Source organism: Caloenas nicobarica, chromosome 19, assembly GCF_036013445.1.
Source record: "Caloenas nicobarica isolate bCalNic1 chromosome 19, bCalNic1.hap1, whole genome shotgun sequence".
Lineage (NCBI taxonomy): Eukaryota > Metazoa > Chordata > Aves > Columbiformes > Columbidae > Caloenas > Caloenas nicobarica.
In genome coordinates this window covers 10,382,179-10,407,952 of record NC_088263.1, presented here as the reverse complement: position 1 = coordinate 10,407,952, position 25,774 = coordinate 10,382,179, and the positions used below count along the sequence as shown (strand labels likewise).

General features: G+C 41.1%; 2 protein-coding genes across 6 annotated transcripts in view; one reads left to right on the top strand and one right to left on the bottom strand.

The window, feature by feature from the left end:
• Positions 1–8,318, top strand: part of STRBP (spermatid perinuclear RNA binding protein) — a 60,493-nt gene extending 52,175 nt beyond the window's left edge. The window contains exons 19-20 of one of the 3 annotated variants that reach the window (XR_010607274.1): positions 5,590–5,639; positions 6,745–8,318. The gene's annotated coding sequence lies outside the window, so the exon portion shown is untranslated. Of the gene's footprint in view, positions 1–5,585 lie in introns of all 3 variants that reach the window. The other 2 variants (XR_010607275.1, XM_065648575.1) reach the window with 2 other exon arrangements.
• A 7,690-nt stretch (positions 8,319–16,008) lies between these two features.
• Positions 16,009–25,774, bottom strand: part of RABGAP1 (RAB GTPase activating protein 1) — a 63,052-nt gene continuing 53,286 nt past the window's right edge. For all 3 annotated transcript variants that reach the window (XM_065648365.1, XM_065648368.1, XM_065648366.1), the window contains 7 exons: positions 24,539–24,631; positions 23,444–23,554; positions 20,682–20,786; positions 20,130–20,213; positions 19,226–19,297; positions 18,515–18,712; positions 16,009–17,712 (listed from right to left, as the gene is read on the bottom strand). In XM_065648365.1, the coding sequence (XP_065504437.1) occupies positions 17,590–17,712; positions 18,515–18,712; positions 19,226–19,297; positions 20,130–20,213; positions 20,682–20,786; positions 23,444–23,554; positions 24,539–24,631 (786 nt within the window). In that variant the 3' untranslated portion in view covers positions 16,009–17,589. The remainder of the gene's footprint in view (positions 17,713–18,514; positions 18,713–19,225; positions 19,298–20,129; positions 20,214–20,681; positions 20,787–23,443; positions 23,555–24,538; positions 24,632–25,774) is intronic.

Sequence of the window (25,774 nt, the reverse complement as noted above, 5' to 3'; positions counted from 1 at the left end):
GAATGTCCTTGCCATTTGGTGGTGCAGATTTGCACCTTGAAGATAGACAGCAGATGAAAACTTGGGGCTTGGTCTGAAGCTCACTTAAAATTCAATTCATTCTTTCAGCCTGTCAGGCTTAGCAGTGCTAACAGTGGAGCAGCGGGCTGCTCTGTTTCCTTCAGAAGACAGTATTTTTTATGTGTCAAGGCAATGTTAAGGTGCATTATAATGAACTTCTCTAGAGTATTCTTTCCTAGGCTTAACTGATGCCAGCCTGACAAGCACTGTCCAGTTCAAGGACTGATTAATAAAATGTCTTGCTGACTCATTTAATCTGTTTCTTTGTAGCCTGTGCTTGGCAGCTTAATCCATTTGTATTGGTTTCCATCAGAAGTGCTTTGGCTATGGATTTCCGTATTTTTCTGTCGTTACCCTTTTAATAATCCTAAGATTCCACCCTTCTGCTTTTTTTAAGTTCTCAGTTTGTTGGATCTTCTTTTTTTCACTGAAAAGGTACTACATTTCTCTAATACATTTTTGTTCATCATGCAAGTACTTGTGTATGAAATTTTGTCTCCTTGCTTTTGCTGCTCCCCTTCTCAGTAGGAGAGGCACCATTTCCTGACATGTGAAATACCCAGTGTACTTAAGACTCCTAAATCCTGGGGTTTGCAGCCACTTGGAATCAGTGATAAGATCCTAAGGTGCAAGATTGCCTAGGAATCTGTCTCATTGACAGTGGAACTTGGGCAAAACATTCCCATGTGTTGAAGTGTCACTGATGCAGGCTTCTTGAGTGCCTAATATGTTGGCATTTGAGAGAGCAGTTAAATGCTAACAGTAGGTTTTAACCTAACTGAAATACCAGGCTATGATTTGATGAGTAATTTGGGTAAGATCTACTTGATCAATGCTGTAACAAGCACTGTTTTGCTAAGGCAGAACTAGAAACTCCTTTCTTTTGCACAAAACTTGCAGGTTTTCTTTTAGAAGTCTCCTCACAGAAGCAAGGTCTAAAGTGCCTTTTCTGTGAGACTAGAGGTCTATTTTATGGCTGAGCTTTGTATTTCTGAATATACCCAACAGCCAAATATGTAAACCTAGTTAAATATGCTTTGTGCAGCTGCTCATATTGTTGCATATTTTGTGGTACCTTTTCAGTGAAGCAGAAGTGTTATAGCTTGAATTTCTGGTTCACGGAAAAGAATTCTGAAAAAGTTCCTTTCAATTAGTACATATATAAATAGGACAACAGGGAAAGTCTGCCTGTACACTTCCCACCTTAGCTCTAGTTTTAGCTAACCAGATGATCATGTGTATTTGGGTGTCTGACGCTTAAAGGATTAAAAGAAGCCAGAGCTTTACAACAAGAATTGACCTGGTTAATGTGTTGTCTGTATTAGAGGTGAATGGCATTACCATTGACTTTGGAAAAACAACTGGTGAGCTTCAGTTGTCTGCTTGGAGGAGGAAAGCGAGGTTATTTACAGAATGGGGAGATTAAAATATAGATTGTTCCATTGTTACAATGGCATTTGTTTGCCTTTAGCTGCTCTTGCATATGAACTTGTAATTGGTAGGTACTTGCCTTCTTGCAACTGTGAATTTTGAAGAAGTAATCTGTTTAATAAGGCAGGATTTCTTTATTTAGTCTATTTATTTTAATATATTCAGTATATGAACGTATTTAATAAGGTGGGACTTCTTACTTTGCTAGCCACGTGAGATTTCTCCAGACACGTTCTATCTAGAGAAGGTTTTAAGGCAAGCAGATTGGTTTGGAGGGCTTGGCGAGCTGCTTCCTGCCATCCTGGCCTCCCTGCCAGTGCTTGCTGGCTTCCTTAAGCACATGTCAAGAGCTGGAACACGGAGACCTTACTGCTGGGCTTTGTGCCAGCTAGATGGAGAGGGGCCAGCCTACACTCACCAAGGGAATGTGGAACACGCAGCCTCTGTTGCCCCAGCAATTTCTGTTGGACACAGTGCACCATCCAACCCTCACAAAGGCAATTTAGTGCCTGGGTAGGTGGTTTCTAATCTGTCCAATTTGCTGTCATGTAGCCAAAGTGAGCTAATTAGGTGATTCAGCAATTGTCATGGCTCCTGCTTTTAATGTGCTTTAAACCCTGCTGCCATGACTTCCAGTGCAATTGAATACCTTTGCTTCTGTGAATTCTGTCTTCCGTCCCTGCCTTTTCTGATCATCTTCTAACAACCCAGTAAAAAACTGATTCTCTCAAATTACAGAATTTTTACACAGAGGTTTCTAGATTCTTAAAAACCTTTAATCAGCCTATGAAGATCTTCAGAGAAACAAGTTTTCCTACAAATATTTCAACTTACTCATGTGCCAAGGGACTATTTCTACTCATTTAGAAAGACCTGTGAAAACTGATCTGGTATCTCTGATCACTGGACACTAGGATTCTTTCTAGGACAACACTTGCCTTCTCGTAGGAAAAAAAGATATAAAGTGTGTCTTTATAAAAAACTATATCTTTTAGCCACTGAAAGAATTTAACTGGGGAAAAGTGCACAAATCTAAAATTATTTGAGGCTTTTTGCTTTCATTAAGATTTCCCAGACCACAAGTTGCTTGCATTATTAGGAAGCAGAAAATGAAGTAAGAGTGGCATGAAGATTTTTCAAGTGGTCTAGGAAGAAAAGTCTCCTGTTTTGTTGGCTGTTCAACTGTGGAACATCAAACTTTTGGCACTTCTTCTAAAACTCCAAGATAGCAGTAAATGTGAACAGCTTTAATGTACCATCCCTGATCCAGTCCCAGCACTGTCTTGGAGAGTGAGCCTGGCAGTCTCTGTCTTTTCAGTCACTGATCCCCTGACAGAAATTGTCCCTTGCTTCATTTGTAATTCTGCATCTGTGCTTCTGAGAGCTCGTAGATCACCACAGTCTAGAGGTGGGATTCCTGAACATCTCTCCAGAAGCGTATAAATGAAGACCCAGCAGACAATAAAGTATTTCAGTCTTTACTCAGACAAAATTGTAAGTTTCCCTCTGTCTCTTTTGCTTGGTAGGCTAAGACACGATCATTCAGTATTAGAACTTCCTGCCTTTAGCTAAATTCTCTGTAGACAGCTGCCTGTTACTTAATCAAGGGAAAATATGGCCCAGCTTCAGATGAGTTCCAAGTCACAGAGCAGCTTATAAAACCAGCTACTCTTTCCAGTGGCTCTGGGAAAAGGCACAAGAATCACAGAACTCTGGTGCAGTGGATTCTTTTGGATACGTGATGAGATACGTAAATATGAAGTTCAGATTGCTGTTCTCAGGCATGAAGCTGACTTAGGACCTCTCTGGCATCAGAAGAATGAAAATGAGCTCTCTGCTGGACTCACCAAGGAGTTCTGTAAGAACGGTTGTACCATCTTAAAAAACAGTAACTCAGCTCAAATGTTCAGGATACAGGCCCTCTTGGGCTTCCTGCTGAATAAATCTATTGAAAAATGAGATACCTTATTGACCTGTTTAAAGCAAAGCAAAGGGGTATTATAGTTGCATCCACTATCTATAGTATATGAGACTTGTCTAACAGCTCATTGATTTCATTCTTCTGTTTTAGCACATCTAGTTTGCTGTGAATCTGATCCCTCCTGTAAGGTGAAAACTCTGTTACAGTGATTCTAGAGCAATTAACTGGAGAAACTCAGCCCTGAAGTCCTATGCCTATGGACTGTGGCAGCAGTTTTCACCTGTACTTTCCCTTCAACGTCAACCACTAGTAATTAAGTGTTTGACATTAACAGAATTGTCATCACAAAGCTGTTTTATTACTTAACCCCAGAATTTATGTCTCCTTAGCTTTATTTGTCTCATCTAAATCCATACCTATTTATGTCCACGTTTTCTAGTGCTCTGAAGCATCTTCCTTTTTCCCATTCTGCTCATGGAAATGGGACTGATTCAGTTGTTCCTTTGTAACTGATGTTTAAGATGATACAAAACCATGAGTAGGACAAATATTCCTGTTCTTCTAGTCTGGAGTCTTCTAGGAGAAAGGGTGCTGCTTCTGCTAGGCCTGTCTCATACTGTGTAGGCAACACAATGCCATATCAGAAGTAGCTATGTGAGTTTGTAAGAGAAAAAGTTCATCATAGTATCATATTTAAATTTAGTAAAGTGGTTTTTTCTCCAGTTCCTGTGTATATGAAACATTCAGACCACATGTTTACCTTGACATTTGAGAGGAGTTAAATGTCCAGAAGTGGTATGTGGAGATGTGTAGTTCTAAAGCAAGTTTCTTATTTTAGATGTTGTTTTATCTTTTATTTGGTGCCTTAACTCTGAACAATCTAAGGTCATATATACTGTACTTTAAAAGAAACCATCAAGTCTGCAGAAACTGTTGCAAAGACTGAAGCCTTCTCAGTGGGAGAGTTCTCTTCCATGTTTAATTAATAATCTATTGATAAACAAGAATTTAAAGAGCACATAAAAATTTTAACCACAGATTGAGACTGAATTTATCAGATTTCCAACCTCAAAAGTTTGTGGCAGTAAGAAAATGGAAGGTACAGTCTCTTCTAAGCTGTGTAAGTAAACATCAAAATGTTTTACAGCTAGCCAGAAGTGCATGTTTGTGAAAACCTCTTGACTGTTATCTCTACTTGAACAAATTACATTAATACTAAAAAGCATTAATTGAATGTAATTGGCTACCTTTCATTTATTGGTAGAGGGGATTTGGAATGAGTAAGAATTGCAATTAGTTTTCAATTCCAAAATAGATTTAGGCCTCATTCCTGCCTCTTACCTAGATCTAGAAGCTCCAGGTGCCTTATGCTGCTTTGCGTTCGCAAGGGTAGTGCTGCTTCTACTTGAACACATGCCTGCTGAATACATCTGGTCCGTGTAGAACAGACTGAGGCAAGAGAGAGCAAGAAAAGAAAAAAATGAAGCTAGAATGCCCTTCTCCAGCCCTAAAGGTTGAGCACTGTAGATAGGGAGTTGGTGGGAAAGTTGCACTGCCTTTTCCAAGTCTGTAATAGAGTCTGTGGTAAAACCAGGAGATTTATGTCTGCTTTGGTAAACCAGGAGCCTCAGTAAACTAAAAGGAGGGGGAGATGGTATTGTTTTTTCAAGAGTTTATAAGAAATTAGAGAAGAGTTTTAAGCTAGCCATATAGCAGACCAAAAGCTGCTAGTCATGTTACTACAGGAAACTAATTTATTTTTTTTTCTGTTCAGTAAACAAGCCCAGGACAGAAGGTTTTTCAGAGGAGGAAGAGGAACAGGAAAATTCCAATGAACAAATTACATTTCCTCCCTATCCAAAATAGGGAGGCTGCTCCAGGCAGTGTATATAGCATGCAACTGAATTTTGAGAAGGGAAGGAAAGGAATAATAGTAATTTCCCTAAAGGATTACTAGTAACTTACTTTCACAATGCCCACAGTACTGTAGACAACTTGCTTTTACACAGAACAGCATGGCAACAAGGGAAAGCAGATACTGCTTCCACATCTACATGTTGTAATGCACATATTTCAGGTCACCAATATTGGTGTAACTTGTTATGACAAAGTAGGTTCATCTTACCAGAAAAGCATCTTTTGACATTCTATCCACTTCTATTTTTTTTTTAAGCTAGAAGGGAGTTAATTATAGCACTCAGCTGTTTCGAAGGGAGTAGAGCAGAAGGTAAGTTTCAACTTCATACTTTGAAGCTGCTATGAATAAGTTGATTAACAGTGTTCCATGGAAACAACCTGATGTACTTATTTTCTTTGTGCTCATTTCTATGTTCTTAGAAAAGCACAAGCTTGTGTAAGCATAATCAATACAAAGTTACTCAGGGTACTGTGTCATCTCAGCAGTGGACACTAACTGCATTTTAAGTCAAGAAGCACATATAAATCAAGCTTAATTAAAAGAACAGACCATCTTGGCAGGTTTTGCTTTTCTACTGGCACTGTTACAATTTAATGATCTATGCATACGGAAATGTGTGTATTGTGCACTCCCAATAGCTCTTGTAGTTCTGTAAGGGCATCCTGTAAACTAACACAGTAAAATCTAGTCAGTGTAGGAGAGAGCGTATTCTTCTTTCATTATTTCCATGAAGAGCTGTTTATAAAAGATGACAGTGATATTGCTCAAAGCAGAATAATGGTGGGCTAAAGAACAGCATTCAGAGCAGTACAGCTTTTGAAAAGTTAGCGATATGAATTTTATTATGAAAATTCTAATTTGCTGTACAGATTATTTACTGTGTTTCTAAACTAGAATCATTGCTTCCTTGCTCAAAATAACAGGATAAAGACAAGTGTAGTTTTCTAATAGCATCTATTGCATGGAAATACACGTATACTGGAAGAAAACGGAGGCTGTACTGCAGAGAGCGTAATCAACTACAGAGCCATTCTCTGGGCAATGCTGCATAATTTAAGAGTGGGTAAATATGCCTTCAGGGACAACATGACATAAAACAGATGTTTAAACTAAAAAGACTGCAGAAGAAAGCCTCGAAGCTTTGTCCAGTCATACATTTATTCTTCCCTGAAAAGGGACATATACACTCATATGCGCTTAGTGAGTTGTACATCAGACATCACAAAGGTCCTTAAGGACAAATGTGTTAAAGCCAGTCTCCTTTTGGACAGAAAAGGGAGGAAGTTGACTCTGTCTTCCAGTTCCAAAGTGCAGTGTCCTATTTCTGATCCTAACCCTAAGTCAATATTTATTGATCAAACTGACTAAGCTTTTTAGGTCGACAAGCTCTCCATGAAGCAATTCTGTTCTCCAGCCTCTGCAGGGGCCAACAACTGGTGCTTAACTACTACTTCCACTCCAGAATGTCACCTGTCCTCCAGCTGTCCCCGAGCCATTCTGGGACACTTGCACTTCAAAGAGAGCAACACTGCTGTGGAGGGACTCTCAAAAGCACTGAGATATGACAGCAGAGTAATCCCAGTGGGCTGTATGCTTTTAAAGTCCTGTCCGGTTCTTGGTGACAAAGTTGAGCATGAAACCTGTACTGCCAAATGTACCGGCCCCTTATTGAGAAGGACATATATGGGAAGCAGTCTCAGAAGCAGAGATTGTGAGGAAAGGCTGGTGTTTTCTAAGTCCAATTCATAAGTTGTTGATTTTTGGTTGGTTTTTTTTTTTAATGGTTGAGTTTCCACTCACCAAAAATCACCATCAGTCAAATCCATTAAAACAATTACTGCTAATTTGGGCTAAAACATCCCCCTTGTATACCCCAAACTACCACCACGCATCCATCAAAAGAACTCTTAAGCAAAGAATGCTCAGGAGGCAGAGCCCTGCCAAGAGTCTGCACACTAGAAGGCAGACAGGAAATCCGGCAGCACGGCATGATGTTACTTTTCTGATGGCAATTACTTCTACAAGACAAAGAAAAGACAGAGGCAGTGCTTTGGGGCAGCGTTTCATGCTCAGCAAGTTTGTAGAAGGAAGGAATACAATTCTATAAATCATTTGTACTGTATTTCTGTTTCTAGACTTGAATGAATTTCACTTTTCCTTTGTGGGTCAGCATAGTAAACATTAAAGAAAAGGTCTATTTTTCTAAATCTCTTTCACCAATAGAGGTCTGACCTGCAGCCAACAGATGGATTTATTTATCCACAGAGGACAGTGTTTATTTTTACACTAAGAATGGATATGGCGTGGAATAAAAAGAAGTATGACCTTTGAACTATCTAAACCTGAAACACTAGAACAAAGTCCACAAATGAGTAATAGGGTGGACAATTCCATCTTTCTTCCCAATAAATCTCTCTCAAAAGAAATTACCAAGAATTAAACTTCCAAATGAAGTACAAGAGATCCTTGTGGTCTAATTACAGCCTACTTTCAAAATATTTTAAGATTTCTCCCGATTTGTAATCTGCAGAGAACAATGACAAACTATTCCTGACTATACTGTAAATAAAGCAACTTCAAATAAAGTAATTTGATGACAGCGTTAGCTATTTATAGCATTAAAAATGTAATCTGAACATTCAAATTGTCTTAATTTGGTAGCAGTTGAGTGGGAAGAAAAATAACTGCACACTGAATTTTAAATTGAGCCGTATCTACTCACTAGCCAAAAAAAGCCTGCAAATGTAAAGTAAATGGAATGCTCTTTGTACATTAAGTTGCTTCCTCACGTGATGCTGTACCCTGTACACTTGGCTTCATTTGGCTTCTGTGTTGTGGTGTGTACACCAGCCACTGTTATTAACTGTACACAACACTTCAATCTGCACTGTAATCTTGGTTCATTTGCCACTGATTGTAACCCAATGCTACAGACTTCTCTGTATATAAAACCGTAACCATGTCCCATTTGCTTCCAATAGCACACAATAAAGGCTTATCTCTGTAAACAGGAATTATGGCCATATGACTGGGTTGAGCTTTTTTTGTTTACAGTGAGGAAATTGGCTTTAAGGATTTTTGAAGCCGAGGAAGCCAAACCACAGAAGTCCCTTCTACTTTAGTCAGGCTCAGCAGAACAGAAAGACAGCGCTTCCTAAGGTTGCAGTTTTATCAGAGATTATTATTATCAAAGTTGTGATTTTGGAGATGTAGACCTAAAGCACATTCATGCAGTAACAAGCAGGATGCATTCCTTCACAACCATGGCAGTGAATAGAGGACACAGGACCGAATTGTGCAAGGGCTGCTGTGCCCAAATACCACTGCCCATTAGCCAATGGAAGTGGTAACAGCAAAGCCCAGAGAAGGCTGTGATGAGACTAGCCAAGGCAGCTAAAAAAGAAAGGGAAAAAAAAAAGAAAAGAAAAAGAAAAAACCACTCAATGTCTATTTTCTTAAAAGATAAATTGGATACATAAAGAATGAGTAAGGTTCTCTCAAACTTTTTTTCTTCTCCTGCCCCTCTCATTTCACTCTATTTTCTAAACATTAAATTTCTGTGGTCCCAGTTTGTCCCCTGAGGTCTGAACCAAAGCTGAGCAATTTCCTTGTCCAGAGCCATTGAGGGCAAGAGTTGAGGATACCATAAGAATTGTGTGGTTCTTGTAACTTACATTAAATTTACAAGATTTACTGGAATATACAAGTATGGCCAGTTGCCTGGAGTTACAGAACACAGCTTTACTCTAGAAGGGAAGATAGAGAAGTCATTTTATCATATGCTCTTATCTTCTCTCTTAGAAGTGTTTTTTCTGGTCTATAATTCAGCATTTCAAGTCTCAGTGCAGAGGTCATTAATCAAATTCAGAGGAGATCAACCTTGAGGAAGGATTAAAAACTGCTGTGAGCTGATTAAAGTTGAGATTGCTCTTAATAAAACGTGATGTATGGAACCCCACAGCTTAGTATATACGACAACCAGAATAAGACTTGGTGCACTCATCAAAACAGTGTGCAGCCACCCGAGTCTGCTGTTGTGTGCCAAACAAGTCAGTCATGCACGTAAGAACTACTGAGAGACCACTGTACCAAAAAGCACTAAACCATGCGTCACTTAAAATTCAGAGCTGCATCAAATATTTAGCACTCAAGATCCATAAAGAACTGAACACAGTCAGTTAAGAAAACATCGTTAACACTTGGCTGAAACTGAGGTCAGTTTTACCCTTTATATCAGTATAATACTGTACCTATGTACGTGCTTAATGTTAGCGAGCTTATTAAGAGGTCATTCAGAAAGCTACCTCAGGATTATCGTCTCGGAGGTGCTGAGATGGCTGACAGCTCTTCAGCAGAAGCCTGGCAATTGCTGGTCAGTGACAGCTCATGAAAGGAGCTGGGCCCGCTCCAGCAGCTGGCTGGCATTCTGTAGCCTCACAGGAATGAAACCAGGGGTAGATAAGGGAGGAGTAATACAATACTGACTAGACTGAACAACGAGGTGGGCACATCCGTCTCTCCTCACCGTGCAACTGCCTGGTATCTCCTACTTAGTTTTATTCCGATCCTGCTGTAGCCAACCTAAACTCGCTCACGTAACTTCTAAAGACATTAAGAGATCAGAGCAGGCTGTTGAGCTGCTAGTGGATTCTAAAAACAGTCTGTTACTGTAATGCTGAGACTGCAGGCACTTAGGAGCTCTACCGTTTGCTGTTCGTGTCTGTGCAGCAGACATCTCATCCATAATTCATACAAGTCTGGCACAGGCTTCTACAGCCCCTCCAGCACACTGCATTCTTCACCGTACCATGCAAAAAGCACCTTAGGGAGACACAGAGTCATCTTATAGAAACACTATCCTTTCCCCTCTGTGCTAGATGAGATCTTGTTCCACAAGGAATTCTCAGGAGGATTATGCAGCACTCCTACCATGCCCTGGGTAGGTGGAGAGCTCCGATACACACTACTCTGTAAGCAACAAGCCTTCATCCTCCTCCTCTTTCCCATCCATTCAGTCTGGTGCACCACTATTAAACTACCATAAGACCACTTCTTTAAACTAGCGCAAGCCTTCAGGGCACAGAAGACATTAAGTCACATCTCTCTTTTCTCATCAGCCAGGAACTGCCAAAACCACAGTGGTTTTCTATGGTATTCTTAAAAGAATTGATAAAAGCCCTTTGCTCACATCATGAAAGCTGACAATGGCACAGCTCTTAGTCTCATCTCAGCAAGTACTTTACTACCTTTTCTTAGGTTCAGAAATGGAATGAGAACTGCGCAGCAGTTCTCTTTTCCCTAGCTGGGTAAACTGGCCAGATTGATTAGAAAATCCCATCAGGAGTCATCCTAGTGTCACCTCCCAAAATTCATTTATGTATCTGGCTCCAAGCCTGTCCTTCACCTTGGATTCCACAGACAACTCTATGCATTAACAGACACTCACAGCAGGGAGTTTGAACACACAGCTTTGATGTATTCATGGTATACACTAACTGTACACTCGACATGATGAGGGCGTCTGCTCGTATCTGGCAGCCTGCAAATCTCATCACTTCTGCACCTTCTGGAGTTTGAGAGTCCAGAGACGCTGTGATTCCATCTGAAGCACTGCAGAACCTGCCTAAAAATCGCGACTTGTGTCATACAAGCTGTTGATTAAGGTGAACCTCTGCAACACCATAACTGAGACAGCATGCTCACTCCCGTAAAACAACCCGTAGTCCGAATAGTTATTGCCTCTACCTCTAGTTCCGAATACCTTTTAGGACAGAGCCTAAGGTGGACCCTTCTCTTCGAAAAAGCTCAATCGGCAATAGTGTATCTCCAAATAAACGGTTGGCATCTTTTCTACATCACCTGCCTACAGAACATCAAGCTCCTGGCACAGTTATGACAAAAACTTTTCACTACAAAAAGCAAAAAGCAGCAGTTTTACAGCAGAGTTCTATATCGCAAAAAAATCGTAAGGATAGTGCTATAGGATGTCTTTACTGCAAAACCATTTGAGTTAATCCTACTGGATTGAGAAGAGCCTAAGTGTACGTGAAAACCACTCTGTCTCTACTGCTGCAAACTAAAGATGTGACACCACAGGAACGACCATCGGGCTGCAGATCTGCCCCTCTCACGCCAGCAGTAATGCCTTATGTGAGGGCTGGCACCAAAGGAACCTGCACTGGGGAGGAGTGACCCTTCAGTGCAGTCTGATCATTCCAGCCGTTCTACCACACTGTACATCTGCACACCGTAAGATGGAAAATATTCATCAGAGGGTGCTTTTGAGCAAAACTGAGGGTTTAGGACTTGTAATCATTAGACACACATAAACTCAGCACAGATTTGAGTGTCCTAAGGCAAAAAAACCCCAAATAAATGAAAAGTGCAGCATGAGAAATGCACCTTCAAGTGCTTGCTTTCTTTACCTCTTCTCTGACATACATAGAATTGATATGACATGCCAAGCAGACTCAATAGCACAGGTAGTAAGGATAAGACAGGACAAAGAGAAATATTATCTTGAAATCTGCATCTCTGGCTGGATGCTATTTGGCATCCTGACAGATTCTGCTAATTCATTGCTTGAATTACCTAATTGCTGAATTTTATTAAACCACATTTTCGCTCCCTAGAAGCACAGAGAACATTTAATTTAACATTAAAAGACCATTCAAGAAAGATCATTTCTGGTAAAGAACCTTGCTATTTAGCATTGCTCTTTAGAAGTCTTCCAAGGTCCAGGACTTTCCCAGTGCCATCTGCAGCAATTTCATCTATGCCAATTTGGGCCAAAGCGTGTAATATAATTACTCAATTAAAAATAAACAACATTTCACAAAATTGGTTAGCAAACTGGCAGGCCTCAGTGGGAGATCAAATAAATCATATTCTTCTCCTGCTACTTTAGGAATAGAAATCAGCAAAGTTCTATTTACAATACTTTTTAGCATATGTAAATACATCGTATGCATTACATGCATAAACACATAAGCTATAGTAATTTTTTTTCCACACACATAAGGTACTGCACAGAAACAGCTCCCTTTTACACATCTATACAAGCATTGCCTCAGTGATTCTAACATTTGCAGAAAAGGAATTTTTTTCCTTATTCAAGCTTTCTGTAGTTCCAGCACCAGCACACAACCAACACTCAGCAGAGCCTGTAACAGGGAGGAGGAAACCATGAACTGCCGTAACCTGCTCAGCAGTTACTGATTTGATTGGCTTCTTGTTGTGCAGGGTCTCCACGGGCAGAGCAGTACAAGGCAGCCGCTCATCACGTTATAGATCAAACGGTTCAAGCGCACAGTGCTTTATTAGCTATCACATCCTATTTCAAAGCTTTACGCTTCAGGAGGCCTCAATTCACCTCACAGCGAAGCTGGCGCAAGAAAGGAACAAACCTGACTATGTAAGTATGAAGAGTAACCCCCAGAACAGCAGGTGCTGCTGCGGCACATGAAGAGACCTCAGCACCTTCCTTACCCTGAGGGGCCTATGGTGCTGTCTGCAAAGGCCAACAAAAATGACAAGGCAATCGAAATCCCATGCAAATTACAAAATTTTATGTCTTTGCCACAAAGACCGTCAATGCACTACCAAGCTCAGCACAGGTTTCCCCCAACGTATCAGAGATCTCCAGCAACTAACTTTTTTCTAAACCTCTGCCATCTTCCCCTGCCCTAGTGTCCTCCAGACACCAGCACATGGCACTGCAGATGCCCGGGAGAGCTCAGGGAGAGCAGCCTGCCGAAGGCATCCCCACAGACGCCGTGTGGGCAATGAGGGAAGTGCCATGCTGAAAGGCCCCTACTGCCCTCAAGGCCTCAGGTCAAGGGTGGCGCGCCAGCTCCCCGCAGGACCCTCCAACACCACCAGTGTTTGCCAGCACAGAGCCCCTCCTGCCCGGGCAGACCCCACCCTCCCTCTGCCCCCCGCCCCGCCCCACAGCACCTTCCCTGGCCGCACCGCCGGGCCCCACCTACCGGGAAGCTTCTAGCAAACAAGATGGCGCCGTGGGAGGTGGCCGAGGGCGACACCCAACACTAGCCCCACGAGCCGCCGTCTCTCAAGGGCTGTTCCTGCTGTCAATCAGAGCGCCAGCCTATCAGGGATCGATGTGAGACCCCACCCCCGGGCCCTGCCCCCCGCTCCTCAGGAGGGCGGTGGCCGCGCGGCCCGCCTGAGCGGGTGTTTGCAGCCTGAGGAGTTCGGGCTGCTCTGCACTGCGCCTTCTCAACTAAATCGATCTCAGACAGTCATTCGCATGATAAACTTCAAAGTCAGCTCTGTTCATCTCCTCTTGTGTTCAAGAACTTAGAACATTGAGAGAAAATGCTTTCAATATTAAACCCAATGTTCTTAAATGCAATATGTTTTTTCACACAGTCCATGCGTTCCTGCCATTCCTGTAACAGGGCTGCAGCTGTGTGGCCAGATTATCCTAAGAAAAACCCTTCAGTACAAGATTACACGTCATATTTCATTATCATGCAGAAAATGCAGCAAAATCAAGATCTCATTCCTCAAAGTCACATGGACATGCTGCAGTAAACTGTAGCAAGACTTTGAAGGTTTTTGCAGGCAGAGTCCTTGATTGGTAATACAGAAGGAATAATACTGCACAACAACAACAGAGTGAGAAAAAAAAGGAAAATTTAAAGTAGAAGGCAGTCCTCACTGTGCTCACAGACACCGCATTTTGGTATTTTTTTTAATGTAAGAAGGACCATCAGTTTGGCTGGCTCACATCGGCTTCCTTGCTCAAGCAGGGCCCGCCGGGGCTGAGCAGCCTCCCTGGATTAGGCTCTTACATGAGGCACCTCTGCGAGTGTCTAAAGTTAGGCTGGATGAACGCGAGCCAAGCTGCGGAACAGATGGAGCGAAATCCTCGTCTTGATAACAGGAACTTTATATCACTGCCGTGGATAAGAAGGGCAGCTAAAAAAAGTCAGGGAGGTGGTTATATAAATTTCAAGAAGGCTTACCAGCAATGCCTAAAGGTAAAACTTTCTAATAGAACTGGAATATCCACTTCCAGCTGCAGACCCTCGAGCAGCCAAGAAGTTCTGCAACGAAAATGAGATTGTAACGCTAGAGCTACCACGTTAGAGACCAAAGGAGCTTAATGATGCAGCACAAACATGCAAAGCATTAGGAAGCTGGAGCCTGGAGCACACAAGACTGAAACCCAGTGTCAGCACCGGGCACTTACCTTGAGTTCAGGGCACAAAACCAGCTCAGAGGCACATGTGAACAGGTGATTGACTACCAGCAAATAACTAACCATCTTATTCATGCCAAAATGCTACCAAATACACTCCTTCCTTTTCGCTTACAGCCGTGTAAAATACTTGTGCTTATACCAGCTTTTTTGTTTTACCTCACTTAATCATAGCCTTGAACATCTGCAAATTCATCTTCCTCCTCTTACAAAATGACCTGCTTCCTTGTGTTTCACATGTCATTGCACTTCCAAAGATGTGCATCTCAGCACAGGATCCATTTTTCTTAATTAGCTGTGGATATTTTAGATGGAGTCAGATGTGAAATACATTGATATTTATTTCCTAACATCAAAATCCTTCAGGTGGATATCTAAAATAATCCATAATGACCAAAAACTGGCTATAAAAATGTTTCTTACAAAACGTTGTGAAGAAATCAGTTTCTCAATGCATGCTACATGTCCATATGTGCTGCATGCAGTTTTGAGTTTTACTTGAGGGAGTGGAAGAGATCTGAACAATAAGCCAGCTTTTCCCCTCCCGTTAATACCTCATTTTTGGAGGAACGAGCAAGCTAGACTATTTCCCAGTCCCTTTGGGGAAGGTTAAGTAGATCAAGTACTTCGGGCTCGAGTTCTTCCTCCTTCCCCCTCCGCCCCTTCCCATATTTAGCTTCACACTTTCTCCAAAAGTTGCAATTATTGAGAAACTGCAGAGCTGAAGTTACCAAGGGATGCACCTCTGTGAAAGACAAAGCAGCACAGACTGCACACAACCTTATAATGCCATTCCCTTAAACCAAAAGTACGGTTCGAAAAGTGACAGTGTGATAACAGCCTCCTAGAGCGGGGCTGCTTTCAGAGTCACCTTTAGTCATTTTGGTGACAAAAATACATTTCTACTCGTCGTTATCTCTGCAGCACACACAGAGCCAGGGGAGCCTGCGCTGCACCGTGACCCAATTAGCGCAGCCATCCCATCGCACAGCTGAACCCCAATTCAGCTGTGACCAGAAAATCCTAGTGAACAGGACGTGAACAACACTTGACCCCACAGAATTTGTTACTGATGATGATAAGCAGAGCGAGCCTACATTTATTTTGCAGATCCAAGCAGAATTTGGAGGGCCATGAAAAAAAAAAAACCTGTTCTAAATTGGACATGTTTGAGAAATACTGAGTCACAAGCCTCAAGCTGCACAAGGTCATTTTTGCAGTTTCTTTTTTCAAAGCAAACCCTAGATTTTGTTATATAAAACAGTGTTGGCAACACTCAGAACATGCAGACTTTTTTAGCAAAGCCCTTTGCAGCATGACTATAGCTTCAGCCTTAGAGAAGCTTCCAGATGCTACTGCTTCGACTTTGAGAATTAATTTTATATTGCAAAATATTTAATTTGCTGTTAAAATGAAATGAAACAACAAAATAGTTATACAATTTTACTAGTTTATATTTCAATTCATAAAGTATACACACTGCAACTATGCTACCACAATGTCCACGCATCTAATATTGATGGAGTTACAGTATTTTTTTTTTTGGTATTAAACAATAGAGATAATGTATGTAGTTAAGGAAAAAGCTTGGACATAGCATGTTCTATTCCGTAGTTACAGAGTACATTAGCTAGCATTAGTACAATAAACAAGAAAAAGGTAGAAATACAAAATAAACCAAATATATTTATATACAAACCAGTGCCTCTTATTGTTACCAGCTTATACTCACACTGCACACAAAATTTATCCACTGATGCAATAGATACTTCAGCATAACACAAACCATTATAAATTAAAAAAATTACAAGGTGCAAAACTCCATTCTACAGCTTTCTGGTGAGAACTCAAGACAATCCAATGAATAAGAAATCCAAACACGTTTAGCACCTATTAGTGCAACTGCATCGAGCGTGAAAAATGACCTACACAACCTTGGAACATGTTACCAGGGGAGCCGGTTGGACAGCTATCGATGCTCGCAGCTACACTCAACGCAGTGCTTTTTGCCTCGTATGTATCTCAGTTTATTGTTTCTTTGTCCCATTCATACCTATGTGCAAAACTAAATCCTGGAAGCTTTGGCAGAGCTTCCCAGAAGGCCTGCTACAGCCGGTCAAAACAAACAAACACGACAAAACAAAAAACCTGACAAAAAACAAACAAAAAGACTCAAATGTCAGACCATCCACATAATTAGTACTTAATAGCAGTCCCGGTGTTGGGGATTTTAACGCTGTTGATATGTGGATCAAACAATATGACACAGAAGTTAAACGGAAATTTGCTCAGAATTCTGATTATTCTTGTCTAGCACTTCGACAAGTCTCCCAGCCTCAGGTTGTGAATTTGATTGGCAGCCCGTGCCAAAAAAGCCTGGAGTTGCATAGAATTTATTAGTAACAGAAAGAAATGCCAAACACAGAGAGATGGATGCTGCGTCTACTAAAAGTGGGGTTGCTCGACAGGAATGCTGAAATCATCCCCATTCATAAAGCAAAACATGTCACCTCCTACTCTCCATATCCTACCTCTGGGGACTGCTTGCTGGCACTGACGTAGTAGTTCTTGCTAAAGTTGTCTTTTTTTGTTGTTTGCTTTTTCTTTTTTCTTTTTTTTTTTTCTTTTTTTTTAAACTTTGTTAGTGACACTTTTCCTTTCAAATAAAATATTAAAAAAGGTTATAACTGTAAAAAAACCTATCATATGTAAACTTAACAATTAGGGTTTGGTAAGTTCTCGTACCTAGTCTGTGAAAAGCCTCCAGCCAGACGGCAGAATGGAGTGTTTCTCTGAAGAGCTTCCATCTAGCTACATCACCTGGTAAATATCAGTAGTATGACGATCCCATGTCTAGCAATAAAACCTCTCTCGTGTTTCCATCCTCTTTATCACTGACCTAATGAAATCCTGACATGCTGTGTTTCTATATTATTTACATTCTGGTCCTCTCATGTCACAGAATTAAACATCTGGCCAAGGAAGGCAACAAAAGGTGTTGTGTTAAGAAGGTGAGTTTGACAGAACTGCTTTTCAACAAGTCTCTTTTCCTTGGACTCCAGTCACTGTTTTTATAGAGCTTATTGTTCTGTTGAACCACGTTTTCTTTGCAGCTTGTACTTCATTCAATGCCAGACCCAAATGGTGCTCCAAATCCTGCAAACAGAAGAGTAATTTCATTAATTTGTTATGTATTCACAGCACAAGGTTATATAGGTTAAAATTAGAAGGCTCTCGGACATCTACAATCTCTTGGCCAATTTAGAAGTTAAACGAGTCTTACATAAATTAAAAGTAGCACAACAAGCTGAAGAAGAAAAAAAACCCACAGCTTTGAAAAGCAAAACAAGCCATGTCATTGCCCTCAGTGAAACATTCAGCTTTCTTTAGTACATCAAACCCTTTAATTCTTTCCCATCTGAGAAGGAGCTGCTCCCACAGGAAGTGAACTTTCTACCAACTCATTTTTACCTTTCTGTGAACAAGAAGTGCCGACATACCAGTTTTAGGCTAAGAGAACAATGTTGTCATATTTTACACAAATACCTCAAATACCTGGAGTGCTTTCCAATCATGTTTTAAGAAACATCTCTAACATTTGTCACATGTTACTTCTTCATTTCCCATCGATTGTGAGATAAAGAAATGCATGATTCAGTACTTTGTCAGAGCTTGGATTTCTTCCAAGAAGTTGCAGCAGATCCCTCAGTAAGTCTGCACTGCAGCCAGGCAGATGTCTGGGAGCTGTAGAAGCTGGTAAATACGGTTCATGCGGTTTCAATTATTTTGTCTGCATACACCAGTTTCAGACCCAATGTTTGGTTAAATAACCCATGCAGGAAATAGCAGGTTATAGTTTCAACCAACAGGATCTGTTCCAATCCCTCTACACCGCACATATTTTTCTAGGAATGCAGACATACCACATACAGCCCAAAATGAACCTCCAAAGCATTACCTGTATTTTACATTCCGCCTCCACAAGCTGCAACTTGGTCTGGGCCAGCTCAAGCTCCATTTCTCTCAGCTGGTTTTTCAGCGTTTCCTTCTCCTCATCCGTGTCCTCATCTGAACCGTCCTTGGCAGAACTTGCAACCTTCACACGGCCTTCTTTATTGAAGAACTCCCGGCAATGCTCGCAGTCATCCACTTTTTGCTAAAGTAAACACCTGATTGTGAATGCTCGCATTGAAGTGCTGCCGACACGATCAAAGCCTTTTCCTGCCTCTGCTCTGGAAGAGCAGCACAACATGAGAGGGGCCACTAATGACTTGCAAACTCAGGAACTTTTGGGGAAGCACAGCCAAGCAGCAACTCCTGCCAGCCCCAGATTTACAGGCTCTGGAAAACACTGATGTAAAACTGTATTGCTACAATAATGGACTCTGTACTGCCTACATGTTCCTTTATGGTAAGAGACAGTCAGAGAAATCTCCTCCGGAAAACAAAACCCCTCAAAATTTAACAGTTGTTATTGCCCAGCATCAAGATTAGTATCTGACCAATATAGCATGGGAGAGCTGACATACATTCTTCTTTCTGAAACTGTAAGTCACTAATGAACTCTCCTTCAGCCACCATTTCAGTAAGGAAATATACATGTTCCTTCTAGTCTTATTTTGCTAAGATATTAAAACATTGTAGACTGTGGATCTATCCGGTCTCTTACCCGTATTTTCTCAATTTCAGCTTTATTTGCTGTTTGTTGCTTTTCCAGTCGCTCACTCAGCTGGGAACAAATCTGACAAGCAAAATTATGTTACCAGACCATTTATAAATGCAAATTTCCTCCCAAATGAATGCTAAAGCATGAATAAATGCTACAGGAATATTAACATGGATAGTCTGAGGGCTCTTAGAAAGCCAGAAAATTGGGCTGCTGCATTGTCTCACTGTACATATTCTCATTCTCTACATATTCTTCTATGCCCAGAGGAAAAGGTGCAGTTTCAACATAATTTATTAGCAGTTTGGCCTTACTAAAGGAGCCAGAAAAGGTTAGGAATAGCATGGCTCTTTTTGTTGCCTTTGGGATAAACGAATTAAGGCAAGACAGCCACAGTAGGAAAAAAAACAGTTCATTCCTCGAGATCTGGGTGATGCAGACTTAAGAATGTTTTGAAGGTTATTGGCCCACTAAAAAGATACATGAATTTGCTCCCTTGATATCTTATGATCAGGAGTTTAAATTCCAAAGCAAAATCTTTGAAAGGAAAAAGGCATCTTTTTTATTTCTGAAGTGCAGTTACCATTTGTTCGAGGAATGGAAGCTGGGAGAGAACGAGGTGAACCTTTGATACACTAGAGCCGTTTGAACAGCGTCAGGCTGTAACTACGGCTGTGGTGACTGAGGACCACAAATACCTACATCGGGGCAACCAGAACTGACCACCAAGCCTCAGGATCTCGGCAAAAGAAAATGCAAAACCAACCCCAAACTTCCCATTTAAAATAGCTACAATGTCTCCTCAAACACGTGGTGCAGATTACATTTATTTCCAGAAATCTCCTGAAATACCTGAGAAAGTCTTGCAGTTTGATAGCAAACCACATCATCATTAAGTTGTACTTACCTGTTTGTAGTCACCAATAATAGAACTGTTCTTTTTGATCTCTGACTCCGCCTTATCTAGTTCCCTACGACACATTTCCTTGAGCTGCAGAACAAAAAGAAAGTTTATTTATTTGTACTGTGTGAAAAATCAGCAGGTGGTATTTCCTCCTCCTCCTTAACCTCACTGCTCTACTCTACCCCAGGGAACAACAGTCCAGCTCAAATCCACGTGGACAAGGCAAACCTGGACTTCGGTGGCCACACCAAAGAAAAAAAACCTGACTACCTAACAGAAGCAAGTATTAAAAACAAGTGCTGACAGCCAAAGTCCTGTACCGCCTCTCTGTGCAGCAGTCTCTGGCACAGCCTGTGCCTTCGTGATTTAAAGTTAGAAATTCCCTATGAAGCACCTGGCAGGAAAGCAAAGAATTCTTCTTTGCTGACGTGCTTTACACTACATAAGAGGGACAAACATGACTTAGAACATTAAGCCCTTCCCACACTTGTCACTTTTTTTTTTTTTAAATTTCTGCACTGCACAGAACGTGAAAATGACAGAAATGCCTCTAACCTGAGCGGATTCTTCTTCTAGGCGCCTCTTTTCTTCTTCTGCATCAATCAGCTTCTGTTTGGTCATTAGCAGCTCCTTATTCAGAGCATCTGCCTTTTCCTCTGCCTGAAACACAAAGCACAGAGCACAGCACTGAACAGAGGCTTCCTTGCTGTGCCGATGCTGCCAGGACACAGCCAAGCCTGCGGTCTTTTCATCCTTAGTAAAAAGAGTCTGTTCATTGTTATTAATAATAAAACTTTATCCTGAAAACTATTTCTCTAAAAATTACCACTACACTTCGGCGCTCCAAAACTCCTTGAATTCAGTGATTAGTTTTAGCAGAACTGCAGCAGAGATCCCTCCAAAGAAATCCAGTAACAGAAATAAGTTTTGTTTTCTCATCCAGGCTGGAAGTTGACCAGTACATTTTGAAGACAACATCGCAATGTGCAAGATGGATAAATGACTATAACCAGCTTAGGCCTACGTTTAATTTGCAAACATTCAACCTTGCAATGAAAACACAATTAATGAAAAACACCTCTAGAACATGTTAAAAATCCCCAGAATTCTATGACACCTACCAGTGGATGTGATACCATCTTCATTATGTCACCCAGAAAATATTGCAAGAAAAGACAGCTGCCAGAGCAAACATTGAGTCAGAGCCCTCTCCCTGTCCCCTTTGAAGAAAGAGATGTCTCACCAGAAGCTATGCAATCCTTTTTTACTGCAGTTTTTGGATCAAGATGTATCACTGAAAAATCTTCGGCTCTTTATAAACTACTGAAAACTCTCTCTGCAAAGACAAGACACCTTTTCCTGTCTTATACACAGTAATGCAGTACTTCCCAATAAGTGTGTGAATTCTACATAAAAATAGATCAATAACTCAACTGATATATAAAATCTCCAGAAAGGAGCTGTACCAATTCCCTTCAAAGGAAGAAAATCAAAAAGTGAATTTTAGTCCCTTAAAGTCCCGCTGATCCTTTAAAACAGATGGCAAAGGCAAAGAGAACATCTTTTCATTATACATGGTTTTTAAGCTGTTTTAAAGTTAAAGAAAACTGGGATGTGAGAGTCCAACAACAGTAGAAAAATGAAGCCTATTTTCTGGTCTAGTGCAAAGGATATTAAGGAAATTCTTGTATTTCCAAATGCTTTGCTTTGATCTTTTGGGCTGCAAGATTTCAGAGATGCCGTGAAGGTACGAGAAAAGGTGTGTTAAACAATGTCCTTTGGTACTTTTCTTTCAGGACATTTGGCTAGTAGAATGAAACTTATCATTTCAGGATCCAATTAGAAGAATTAATCAGGGTCCTAAAGTAGGATCAAACCTACCTGTCTCCTCCTGGGGATAACCCAAACGCTGCCAACCTCATTTACCATCTTTGAAGGCACGACTATTGTATGTCCAATGAGGTACCTCAAAGATTTTGCTTAATTTTTTTCCTCTCTCAGCTCTCCATTAAAACAAATCAATGTAAGAGCACAACTGTGTCTCATAGGCTCAAGCAGCCACAAACAACAGTTCAGAGCTGACACAAAAAGCTTCTTCAGTACGTTTTTGCCGGAGTCCACCCGAGTGCGGGTGCCGGGCAGTCGGCAGAGCCTCTGCGAGCTGTCTTTAATGAAGTGAAAAGGCCAAGGTAACAGAAGTGAACACACCAATGCTCTGTGAAAAACCTGCTTCTAGAACATACTCTTATGATTCACAGGTTTTAACACTAAAGAGCAGTTGATGTAATAAACCTGAAAGTCAAACCCAACCTCATTAAGAGCAACATTCACCCATTAGCATCAACATTTACTATGAATGTTTTTCCAACAGCAGGTTTCCAGGAGACCGTGGGAAACCTTGAATTCTCTGAAGCAGAGAAGCTGAAACATTTTGAAGCCTGTCAAATCCTGCACTGTATGATTTTCAAAAGTCATTTTCCTTTGAGATTTCAGAAATGCACTTATCTTGGTACAGAACAAGAATGGTAAAACACAAGCACTTGAACTCTGCCCCTTATCTCCCCAAGCAGACAGACTAAACGCGTTCTAGCCTACCACCAGCACTAGAAATGCAGGTATCTTTCTGTCTCTGCATGCCCTGTAAAATAAAAGGCATATCCTAATTAAATCTCCCAAACATGAATATGTAAAGAAGGGAATGGGACAGTAAGCTTAAAAAAATAATACTATAACACAAAGACAACCCAAAGTTTCCTCCTGAGAGCCCTCCTGATATGGGAAACAACCCAGGATGATGAGTTCACAGGGGCAGATTTCAACAAGCCAAATGGAAACCACAAAAACATTTTCAGAGCTGCATAAGGTATCTGAGAATCTGATTCCACTGAGAGCCAGACAGACTCAGACTTTCAGGTTTATTAGGCACTTTGCAAAACCCTGTCTGCTGTGAAATCTTATTCATAAGAATACCAGCTAAAGGAAAACAGAGTACAGCATCCATGTCATCATCTCTGTGACGATTCAAAGGCTTGACTTAGCTGCTGCTAGACTTTAATATAGAGAAGAAAGCAACTGCTGAAGTACAGGCTCAGAACCTCTCCTCTCCCTCAAATTACTCCAGATGCTTTTCAGAATATTTCGGTCACCAGCTGTGTTTCCCGTGGACTGCTGACACAGGCCTATGTGTCATCAGCCTGCAGAATCCTGTCCCACCCAAAGAAAAACTACTTTGTGTGTCTCATCTCCAGTGAAAGGAGGAATGAGGAATTAGCCCTAAGTACCCTGTCTCCACTAGACAGCATCAAGACATGTCTTACATTGTCTAAATCTTTTCGCAGAGCAATCTTGCTGGTCACCAGTTCGTGTGCGAGATCATCATTTTCTTGCTCAAGCCTCATGTTTGCTTCTTGTAGGCGCCGGTTCTCACGCTGCGGGAAACAAAATACATCAAGAAGAAAGGTTTTCCCAGCTGTTTTTCTATAAAACACAATGCTTACTGTGCCCAAGCACAAATGCGCACCTTATATCTTAACTCTACCTTCATGAAATTGAATGAGGACAAAACTAGCCAGCCAAATTGTACATATAAAGTAAATAAAATATTAGCCTTGAGAAGAAACCACATATAAATAACTCTGCTCAGCTATTCCTTGTTGAGCTACAGAAATGTTTTTGAAGACTGCAATAGTAGGGGTGTCATTCTGCCATCAACACCTTGCCAGGAGGTTCCTACAAGTACTGATTTTCTTGGCTGAAGATAGAATTTGCATGCTGGAAACAGGTAAAAGAGGAGGATCCTGGGAAACCACTCTGTTTTCTCCCTCCTGGTACAACTCCCAGCACACAGACAGATATTAAAGAAAGCTTACATAAAACTCTTCAGCTTAAAATATGTAAGTTTATGTATGTGTGTTATTGTGATACATATACATAACTTTACATATAAAATTTATTCCTATACTCTATTTATTTGATAAATGAAATATTTATAAAATTATATACTTACCATAACATACATCATCTGAAATCAGGGAGAGGAGTGAGGTGGGATTATAATAAGTGGAAGGCAGAGTTATAAACAATTAGGCATGTTCTTCCTGCTCATGGCTTTTGGTGCAAGCAGTACATTACACATGTGCTAAAATGGGCTCTAGTGAAACAGTTGTATAAGCCCAAATATAAATTCATACTATTTCTTTTTAAATTGTGAAGGTGGGCCCAAAACAACTGATAAACTGATTAACATTGCCAATCTAGAGAGATTCACTTCATGTTCATGTATAATAGCAGATTCCCCTGTTGTGTGCAATTTGGGCACAAAACAAAGAAAACACCGCAAAGAAAAAGGAGTCAAAGCAGGAATTTCCTGCAGGTACCGTGTGTTACATCAGACTGGAGCAGGGAAGCATTACCTCACATCTTTCTATAGGATCCTCCTGTTGAGCTTGCTGCTCTCTCATGGTATGATATTCCTTTTCATATTTCTTCAGCTTCTTCTGGCTAATCTAAATTAAAGCAGCCCATTAGTTCCTGCCCAGAACATCAATAAAAGAACACAATTCACAAAGGGTTATGGTACAAGCTTTAGGCAGCTCCTGCCTTCTACAAAACACAGCTATTATCTTCATTCAGTTTTGAGTATCAAACCATTAGACGTGGTCAAAAATTCCATTTCCCGCTATACAATGCCAGAAGCATCCCTTCCTCTTATCCTTTTGTAGAACACGGGGAAGTTTTTGAAAGGCATCCACAGGAGCATCCTACCTGAGTTTTCCTTGGTGCTGTACAGCTATTTGATGCTCCACATACCACAGTGGCTCAGTGTCACCGCCTGCCTCGAAACCCACAGGACGTGTTTTATTTTTGAACTAGCATGATGCTGAGGTTTCTCCAGCTGTAACATTTATCACCATGCAGAAGTGTTTGGTTTACATGAGACTGCAAATGCTGAAAGGGCAAGTGCAGGCTCAGCTGACATTTCTGCCAGTGTCACTCAAGCCTGGCAGGAAACAGCCCAGTCCCAGCGCTGCCGAGGGGTCTCGGCAAGCAGCAGCAACCCCGAGGCATGTCTGCTCCAAATTCTGTCCTCAGCTCTGACACACACACACCATGAGGAATGTGACTCTCTCAGGGTCCCAGTTTCCCTTCTGTGAGAAGGGAGAGAAATGGAATTCACTAGTTTGCGCAGTGTTCGAGTCCTACAGGGATGGAGCACACAAAGAACCTGTAACAGATCCCGATTGGCATCTTTCCTGGTGTCACCTGTGCCAGATGCTACAGTGGTTCTGCAACGCGGATCATGCCAAGACCACTACGAGCATTTCACATGCAAGTTAGTAGCCATCTAAATTAAATCGCTAGCATTACAAGTTGCTGCTGAACCTTTATTATCATTTCAGTAAACCATGCAAATTAAAAAGCTATGTCTATGTTTTCCTCTAAAAAAGTCTTGTCTAATAAACATGTTAAACTAATTTTACAGGCCTAAATGGAAACCATGTTTAGTTTCTCTGGTTTTATCACTACCACCTTACTAGAAATGAACTGTAGAAAACTGGTAGCTCAGCTCCCTCTAGTGAGAGCTGCACAGAAACATCTCCTGTACTTCAGCTGACAGTTTTTTGGAGCTACCAGCCCATTTAATTGGA